The sequence below is a fragment of the Buceros rhinoceros genome, unplaced genomic scaffold, assembly GCF_000710305.1.
Source record: "Buceros rhinoceros silvestris isolate BGI_N320 unplaced genomic scaffold, ASM71030v1 scaffold14746, whole genome shotgun sequence".
NCBI classification, from domain to species: domain Eukaryota; kingdom Metazoa; phylum Chordata; class Aves; order Bucerotiformes; family Bucerotidae; genus Buceros; species Buceros rhinoceros.
This window is the reverse complement of record NW_010417053.1, coordinates 15492-25395: the sequence shown is the minus strand read 5'-3', so window position 1 is coordinate 25395 and position 9904 is coordinate 15492. Positions and strand designations below refer to the sequence as shown.

General features: G+C 44.9%; 1 protein-coding gene across 1 annotated transcript in view; it reads right to left on the bottom strand.

Annotated features, from left to right (window-relative positions):
- Positions 1-9409, bottom strand: part of ABCA1 (ATP-binding cassette, sub-family A (ABC1), member 1) — a 73693-nt gene extending 64284 nt beyond the window's left edge. Inside the window, exons 1-2 of the mRNA XM_010138042.1 lie at positions 9258-9409; positions 3573-3666 (exon numbers count right to left, since the gene is read on the bottom strand). Of these exons, the coding sequence (XP_010136344.1) occupies positions 3573-3666; positions 9258-9323 (160 nt within the window). The 5' untranslated portion in view covers positions 9324-9409. The remainder of the gene's footprint in view (positions 1-3572; positions 3667-9257) is intronic.
- Between the last annotated feature and the right edge of the window lie 495 nt (positions 9410-9904).

The following is a 9904-nucleotide window of genomic DNA, read 5'->3' as shown; positions in this document are numbered from 1 at the left end:
CTGATGGGTATGTAGGACTTCCTGCGGAGGAATGCCCAACAGCAGGCAACTCCAAAGCCTGCCAGTGGTGAGTGTATGCACACACGTGCTTTCTAACCTGCCATGCTTCTCTGCATTTCCATCCTTAACTAACACAAGCACTCGGCTTGAGGTCACACAACCAGCCCTAGCCCGGGTCTGGGTTCTGACGACCCACAGTACTCAATACTGTTGGTTTTCAACATCCGCTCACCTCAGTCACACACACTATAAACACCAAGAAAAGGGCCAGCAGTTCTGGGGTGGGTGCCTACACTGGATTCCCCGAGTTAAGTATGTTATTGCTGTCTCATATTGCCTTGATTTGCAGACAGTCTTCAAAGTTTAGAGTTCCTAAGACATTGAGTCACCTGCCTGTCATATTTCAAATCTTTTTGCTGAAGTCTAACTCCTGCTACAAAAGACCTACTTCAGTCATAGCCCAGAGTTTACGGCCTGTTTATGTTTTGCCTTCTGGTCAAAAGTTAAAGCCATAACAAACTACTCATGGCAGGTCTCCACCAGTCTACCGCTCAGACAGTTGTGAATCCCTCCCTCCCTTGTATAATCCTGCACCTTAGACAAGCTGCCAGGCTTGTTTCTGTAAACAAATTCACTTCCTTACAACCAGAGGAAAGCGTGGAGGAAGGTTATGCCCCTTCCTCAGTATTTCTCACAGCTACTCAAGGCTTTGACCATGAGATACACACTCTCCCCTCTGGTGCCCGCCTCATCCACACAGCATGCCTGAAATCACAGAGAGGGGTTGGCTCCCTACCTCCACAGCCACAATGGCAGTACCAAAGCCCCAGGAGGAAAAGGTTAGAGCTGCTGAATTACTGCAAGGCTGGTTAATGCAGGGGCTGAAGGAAGACAGGTTGCTTATCAGCCCTCCTTGAAGAAAGCCAAGGACTCTGTCCAGGAAAAAGGTGAAAGAACCAAAGGTTCATTGTTTCCAGTACCCAGGGGACAGTTTGTTCCCAGTTCTCTGTTTAAAATAGGAAAGCTATTACCTGTGCTCTCTGACTTCTGTTTCATTTTGCTTTTTAATTCTTCTTGGCTGAGCGTTTGGGGCATAGGAGAGGAAGAACAATGCTAAGACTTTCAGATTATTTTCTTAAAATTTCCCAGAGAATCACACTCTCTGTCCTCCATAGCCTTAATTTTACATAGCTAAGAACTCAGAGAAGTATTAAAAACAATAAAAAAAAAAATGAAGGGCACACAAGAATTCATCGCAACTTTTTTTACATACAGTGATGCATGTAAGCAGCTTCTCAAAGAGTAAAGCCGGTTTTAAGTCAGATGAGTTATACAGAAAACAGCATAACAGCACACTGTTTTCAATGACATTGCTGAAAACACACAGGTTTTCCATAGATATTTTTGTCAGATTTTTTTTTCCCCAAATGAAGTGCATTTTTAATACCTTAAAGGGTCACAGGAACAGAAAAGAAAAATCAAGCTCTACAAGACACAAGTTGGAAATCTTGCTCAATAGCAACCTAAGATGTTTCCTCTGGCCAGTCTGGTGAAAGCCATATAAGTATCACTCAAGAACTAGCAAAATTTTCCCCTGTGTTTTCAGAAGAAAGATTCCTCACAGTTGGCCAAGCTGCCAGAAATTAAAAAAACAAACCAAAACCTGACTGGAAAGCCTGATCACAGAAACAACCCAATCCTTGGTGGATTCCTCAAGCAGGAAAAGAGAACTGAAAATACTACCTGTTTGTTGAGAAAGACTGTACCATTAAAACACTGAGGGTACCTGGAGGCTACAACGCACCTGCATGCAGCTCTGTAACTGCTGTCATCAGGCATTACCTGCAAGCGATTTTGCAACAGCATACAGCTCTGCCACTACAGATAACAGTCCCGTTTCCCTTAAGGCATCCACGGGCTTGCGAGGGTTCACCACAAACTCAAGTTTTTTCTTTCCATCTCTGCTTACAGTTCAGCAAAGAAATGTTCCACTATACAACATATCCATATCTATCAGCATGTGAGTGAATGTTCAATGTAACCAATCTAAGCTTGAATAAAAGAGTTTATTTATCTGTTCTCAGCAGCCTTTAGAAAAATGGAGAGGATTTAACAAAAAAAAAAGTGAATAAAAAATACCAGATGCCCTATACACCACAATTTCTGATGACAACATAGGGAGAAGGCAGACAAAACAACATCAGTCAACATAAACAGGAAGGAAAAAGGGCTGCAGGTGAAAGACGCAAAATTCTGCTTGTGACACCAGGATGCCAAAGCAAAGGATTTACAGGGAGGCTACTGAATAACAAGACCAATCTAAACAGCTCTATGAAAAGGCTGTTGCTCTTGCTAGGTTTGAGTTTACATACAGCACTGCCACAGCCCAGACGAATTATCATTGAGGCTGCTAGTTATGTATACCAGCTGAGTCAGCTGCTTATTGCTTCTCTTCAGCTTCATGTCTGTGTTACAGGTATTTCTCCTAATACCACTGTAACATTCAGCCAGAAAAGCAATTCAAATGTTGTGCAGCAAAGTATGAGATTTAATTCAGGGAAGCTTCAGTAACACTGCCAAGCCCTGTAGAAAGCGAATTAGGCAGTACGTGGGAAGAGCAGTGTCCAAAGTGTAATGGAAAACTGCTAACATTAACGCTTCATCTTTGAAAGCATTCTTGCTAACTTGAAAGCCTAGCAAGCAGCATAAAATGCCCCAGCCACTGCGAAGAACCACAAAGCAAGTGCTGTAAGAGCTAGTTCTTTACCCATTTTAAGAATGAAATGCTTGCAGAATCATGTTGTGCTGACCCTTAAACCTTATCTTGCAGTAACTGAGCAAAGAGAAGATAAACAAAGGGCTAATTGCAGGATGAAGCTGTCACCAATCACAGTAAGACAAAGTACGTTGCTAATAAACAAGTCATGCTTCCTAAATCAAATGGCAACCAACACAGAGGCCTAAAGACTGTCATTTGCAGAGAAAGAATATGCCTCCTGTGAAAGAAAAGCAGAAATGTGCCCATTTATGTTGTAAAGAGAAAAGTAGAACAGTTTTTCCCCACAAATGTATGACTGCTGAATCTACTGAATACAGAGCTGACAGTTTAATGGTTAGAAGGAATGGAATTCCTCTTGTGCTCTTTAATGTGATACATTAACCCACATTACTGCCTAAAAACGAGATTGCTTTCTTACAGATCTGAATGCTGCTTTCTCTTCACACTAAGTCACACACAGATCAATGATGAGAAATGACACTTTGGGGTTTTGTGTGTTTTGCAGACTTGTCACAGTTCTACAGCAAATTCTCAGCTAATACACTGTAAATGCAAAAAATGAGAAACAGCAAGAAAAACAGCATCAATGTACAGTCCTGGAGCAACATTAACATGTCAGAACGCACCACAGTCCCCAAGAAGGAAAGGAAGGAATCATTAACACCTCCCTGGAGATTCCTGACTGATGTATGGAACCACTGCCCCTGCTCTTTACGTCTGGCCAGCTGCATTACCACCTTCTGACCAAGGAACAACAACCATTCTGAGTGCAGCTGCTGTGTTTGGTACTTACATTCATGCTGCTCATAGGGCGGATATGAAAGTCTTACAGAGATCAGGATGAAGAAGATAAACAGGGGCCAGGCAACTTCGATCAGCAGCTGTAACTGGAAACAATAAAGACAAAATATTAAGACATCATAATCAAAATACAGGAGAGAACAGAGTTTCCAGGACAACCCGCTTGTAAGCCAGGACAGTTTTGCAAGCATTGCCTCTCCTCGCGTTGCCTATGCATTCCAGCACCAAGAAGTTTGTTCCTCCAGCTTCAGAGGATAATCTGCAAAGAATTATAGGCTTTTCTCATTGACATGTGGCAGTTATGGGAGTAACAGTTATGCAGTTACGGATGTGCTTTAGGGCTATTTTTTACTTCTTTTTATATTTTTTCTGTCCCCCAGCCGAAAGAAACCTCCCAGCAGGTGAGGTTGAATGAACCTTCCCAGCAGGACGTTGAATTTTGGGCCTCATATTTTAGAGGCAGTGGGAACCTCTTTGCGGTCCATTTTCACAGTAAACCATTGAGCTTCTGCCTTAACATGTCAGGCATGAAAATTGTGCTGGTGCAGAGATACACCGAATCTTTCGGTTTCAGTGCTGCACAAGCATATTTGTATCAGGAAAGCAGAGCTACTAAGATTAAGCTCCTATCTAGTTATTGCTTTGTCCTAATATATGTTCATTCCCAAAGGGAGGCACCCATTGGTCCAAGGTACATACAGATAGGCAGTGAGTGTCAGGTAAAGATACGAAGAACTCAGTTAGCTAGAGGGGCTAGAAAAGAACGTAAGAAAGGCCTGCTATTAAATGCAGAGCATATTTTAAGACAGGGAATTGAAGCCCAGAAATTTTCACTGAGATGTGCCACATCCCACAGAAGGATGTGGACATAGAAACACCTCAGCCTAGAGCTTGAGACACAAGCTGAGGCTTCCCAGGCTTGAGCTTCACCAGCCACACCCCTCCTTTCCCACTCCAGAAAGGCTGCCTAACCATGAATTCTAGCATGACGAAAAACGGAAAGCTTTTTATGCTGCTGCTACTTATGTTTCTCCTCCTTTGGGAGAGGGAAACCTCAGCTTGTGTTCTCTCAGCCAAATAAAGAGAAATCTTTTCCTCTTCTTTCCTGGAAAACTCTTGTCTTTTCTAGTAAGGTGTCTACATCGTTCTTATTACAAGCCAGATAGGCTAAGACCTGTACCCCAGTGGGAGAGAGAATCCCCACATAAGCATGTTTTCCCATGCTACACCATTAACAGCTGAAATTCGGCTCTTGACACTTAGCACAAGGCACTCCATGCAGACTCTGAGGTGAGACTTCCAAGTGACTCTTGTACCTTGAAATAATCTCACACTGCAAAACACTGCATTAAAACAAATGCCACTTGATCCCCCAGGGGAAACCATGCAGAATGGCTCTTCACAGATACACCTAATGGCTGACATCCAACCAAACGGCATCCCTATCTGAAAGACACAAAAACTGAGCACCAGAGTCTCCCAGGCACTTCTGGTAACAGTGCCAGTCTCTGCAGGATAAATTTGGGATGTTGTTTGCCACCCCTTACTTTCATTCACATATTGTACCACTACTGCATAAGAAACTACAATGAGACCACGCGAACAAAGATGCCAGGAAGATGCCTCAGTATCTTTGGTCTCTCGTTGTTTTTGCAATAAACAACGTAGTGGCAGGACATACACAGCCATTACCACTGACAGCCTGCTCACTTCTGCATTAAACAGCAGCCTGGCTCCTGAGGTCAGAGATGCTCAGAGTTAAGGCACTGACAACTTCTCTGCTCCTTCTCTTTTCAGGATCCCCTCACAGATGCTGCCAAGGTGGCATAGCAGAACCTTTCCTCCTCATGACAGAAAGGTGGCTGTGAAACCAGGACAAGCCATTCCCTCCACCAGCATCAATGGTCATGCTCTGGCACCCATCATGGTGGTCCTCTGCCACCTGGGCTGTAGGCAAGGAGCATGCATCTCGAGCAACTGTCACTAGACTGGGGAAGAATGTTATCAGCTGGGCTTGTGCAATCTTCTCAGGGTGACCAAGGTGGACAGATAGACTTTCACAGCTCTGAAACTGCTATAGAACTAGTGAGAAAATGCTGTTCTTGAGATCAAGCCCTGGCTTGCTCAGAGAAATATCAGCCCCAGCCACACCATGCTAGAGGGGACAGTAGTGCCTGAATGACCCTGTTGTTGAAGAAGGAGCCAGACCATCCGCACACATAGCTCCTCTCTGGCGTGCCTGATTATGGTTAATTACACAATCATGAAGATAACCACCTGTGGGCTGCGTGCACAGCGTTGTGTGCCCCTGCACACACAATACATCTAACTTCTCAGAGTCAACAGGCTTGGGAAGAACAGAGAAAAGAGGGATGCAGCTGGGACTGGCCAGGTGACAGATGAACTCTGCTGCATCACGGCAGCCACTGAAATGCTATCCAGTGAGAGACAGCTGGCAACTGCTGCACCAGAGCCTTGCACAGCGTCGAGCTCAATGTGTCACCAGCATCCCAATAGAGTTTGGACTCCCTGGACAGCTGTGCAACAAAAAATGAATTCTCTTCCCTTTGCTCCTAAAGGTCAGTAAGTTCCCTCCTTGCTTCCTGACCTTCCCATGACAGCACTTTTCATCCACTGTGGCCTTCGGAGAGAAGGATGCAGAGGTACTAAAGGGGACTTGTCTCATTCAGGTTCATACTAAGTAGATACTGAAATATCAAGCCTCCTCACCTGCTGTTGTGCTGCAGCTACAAGACCAGACTGGTAAATAGTCAAATGAATCTACAAACCTCCAACCCCTCTGTCACCCCCGTTCCACCCAGAACTGAAGGAGAAACATGCCATTTGTACACAGCAGGTGAATTCAGAGGCAGCATCTACTCCTAATTTTACGAAGGCTAGTCCCCGAAGCGTGCCCAATTTGTATCAGTTGGCTGATGATGCCAGATACCTCTAAATAGTGAGATCTACACTGTGTCATCAGGAAATCTGTTGAGCAAGAAGTAACCAAGCTATCACCCCATATCACTGTCAACCACTCTCCAGTTTCAATGCAGGGAGCTACCAGCAGCTGACCAGTCTCTCCATGCAAGTTTGAGGTGTCTCCTCATTTGCAAGACATCAGGGACAAAGAAATGTTTTTACACCATGACCCCTAAACACAATTTTTTTCCCCCCTACTCTTTGGCTGTAAACTCCTTCCCTCAACTCCAGTGCTGTTGGCAGTTACCCAGTACAAAGTTAACGCTTGAACTGCACACGTCAGGCTGAGCTTTGAACCCAGCTTTCGCAACACAGCCCAGACTCACAGCAGCCAAGGAGAGGGTTCAGTGGGAAACAAAGGGTAGCCCACACTTCTTGTGGGAAGAAGGGTAAGGATCAAATTATATCTGGGCTGCATCTTCAGTAAGTAAAATGGAAGAGAACCAGCACCAACACCCACAGCTCAAGGACTCTGATCTCTTAACAGTGAAGAAACAGATGAATGACTGTGCAGCCATGATAACAGCGTGGAGAGTAGAGACGTTCTGCTATTTTTTTGCCATTTTCTTTAAAGTGTCCTCCCCCTCCTGACATCTTCAGGCAAAGCCCAAATGGGAACCGTTAATGAGAAAAACCCTGCAGATACAGGAAACCCACAAAAGCAAGTGATGTCTCAGGCCTTCATCGTGAACTGACCAATAATACCATTGTTGAAGAGAGACTACGAGCAGTTTCACGTCCTCTGGGCTGCTTCATGGGAAACTGTCACAGAAGCTGCCAGAAGGTACCAAGAAACAGCTGAGCAGATCCAAGATCGTAACAAAACTACAACAAGCAAGTCTTTTTCACTGACAAATGCTTAGCCTACTGTGTTCTTTGTGGCATTGCCATAGGATCCAAATGCACCTCTGCTGCTCAGTAAGCTAACCTTGACAAGACACTCATGCTAAACTCACATCTCTTCAAGTAATCTTCAAACCTGATGCCTTATTTTCAGAAGACCCTGACAAAAAAGCCATCGTGCTTAGTGTAAAACTCAACTCCTCTGAAACAGCCTCCTGGGTTAACCACTTGAAATACTGCTCCAGAGGACCCAGCAATGTCCTGGAGTTCCCCTAGTCACTAAAGGTGGCTTGGAAGAGATCAAGAGTAAGATCTGCAGTGGCAATGGAAGACTTGATTTCAGCTCTAGGTTACATGGGCAACAGCTGAGAATAGCCTATCTTTTTAGGAGCTGTAGCCAGTTTTGAGACTGCTGGTTGCACCGTTCTTCTAAATTCTGAGGCTGTTCGCAAGGTTAGGATAGGGACCATGTGTCCAGAGAGAAGACAGCCTCACTCCTTGCAGCTGACACAGCCCACAGCCTCTCAGCTAGGCAGTCCTGTCCTGAGAGATCAAGGTTCCTGGCCTAAGGACCAAAACAGGCAAATCACATAGAAATTCCTGCCACCACCGGTAAGTCTCTAACCATAGAGGTCCTAAGGAAAAGCCAAAGGTGTCTGGTTTTATTTAAGAATGGACAAATTCCAGCTCTGAACTCACAACTCCTATGGAAACAAGCCTCAGACACCTGAGCAAAGACTTCAGAGACTGTCTCCATCTCCAGTGGTGAACATGATAGCCTGCCCTCCCTTGTGACTCCGAGTTTCTAAAACAACCCAGCCCCAACCAGCTGGCAAGCACCCTGACATTTGCAGGGTTCAGAAAGCTTATCAGAGAGACCACTTTCCACTCACCACCTCAGTAACTCATGTTACCTTCACATTCCCTACTCATGCCTCCTCAAGGTCAGAGTCTCTGCACAGGCATGCTGTACAGGACATGTCCTTGTCTCACACAGTTATCCCCTAAATCTCCAGAGGGGAAACAGCACATTTTCTCTCACTTTTAGCTGTCTGCAGCAGTTACAGCATCCTGTAGTGTTTCATTAATGTAAAGGCAGAAGAATTTTAAGAACACCACACTGGATTCATGTTTTTGTGCCTTTAACACCTCAAGGAGAAACTCTTGTTGCACACTGTCTACCTGAACAGGTACATTCCCACACTGCTAACAGATGGTAAGGCTAGCACTTAAACTAATCAGAATGCACTCTGGCAGAAAAACACCAGTTGCCTGGATTTGCCTCCATGCTGATGCAAGAGCATGTCTCATGCCAATCACTTAAACTATATCTTCTCCTGTAAAGTCACACAACAGGCTTGGCTTTCTCTCCTTATTAAACAGATTGAAGATGCCTGCTATTGTCTCCACCACTTCTGCCATTAGGAAACGGCAGAATTTTGTTGCTTTTGTTGCAGCTTGCAGCATTCAAAAGCTTTTAGTCTCAAGCACACATTCCTGCAATCTGGCACTGCCCCATCTGCAGAGTGGAGCAGGTCAGCACAGGTTTTCATTTTACATCTTCCTTGCTGCACACAGCAGTCATGCACCCTCTCTGCCTGGTCTGACATGAGTGTTTCAGTGCTCCAACTCTCTTTCACACCGGTGAGAGAGGTCTTGAGCACCTTCAAACCCTCTGGTTTCTGTCCACCAACGACTCTCTTCAGTTTGAATTAGGTCCTTCCAAAGTCAGACCAATTGCTCTGCTAGGGATCACTAGAGGTAAAACATTAAGAATCTGGAGGTTTCTCTGTTTTGATTGAAGACTAAACTACAAGGCTACAACTTAGACCTCAAAATGACTAATACTTACAGTCTGTCTTCTTCTGTAGGTGAAGTTCTTCCATAGCAGCAATCCCAGTTGGGTCCAGAAAGCCATCTTCCTTCAGAAAAGGCTAGGAGCTCCCTTTGAGTAGCAGCAGCAGTGGCAGAACACAGCAAAGATGTTGTGGCTGGGCATTAACTAGGGGAGAGGAGGGAAGAAAATTGAAGGGAAAAACTGTGTCAGAGCGGAAAACGCAACAAGGCAGAGGCTGCACTCTGTGCTCCTGCGTAATTCTACAGCACCCCCGTGGCACTCCCCCGCACTGCCTTCTTGCCCCATGCAGTCCAGCCAAGTCTCATGGGTCTCAGTAGGCTCAGATTTAAACTCACTGTCTCTTACTTCAGGGCTCTGAAGCACAAAAGAATGCAATACCCACAGGACAACAATTTTCTTCCTTCCTGCCCAGAATTCCACGAGCAAGAACAGCCCAGAACAAGGAAAAAAAATCACAGGCTTTGAAAGCTGATTTAGAGGCTCTTCTGAATGAGACTGAACCATACGTCCCTACATTTTTTTTTTTAACTTCTTTCCATATTTACTTTTATAATGGTGAAAAGTCTGCTGCCAAATTAGGAAAGTCTTTGTTTTGAAGTTCAGTCAGCACCACCACTTTTAGGAGAAAACTCTATGCACTT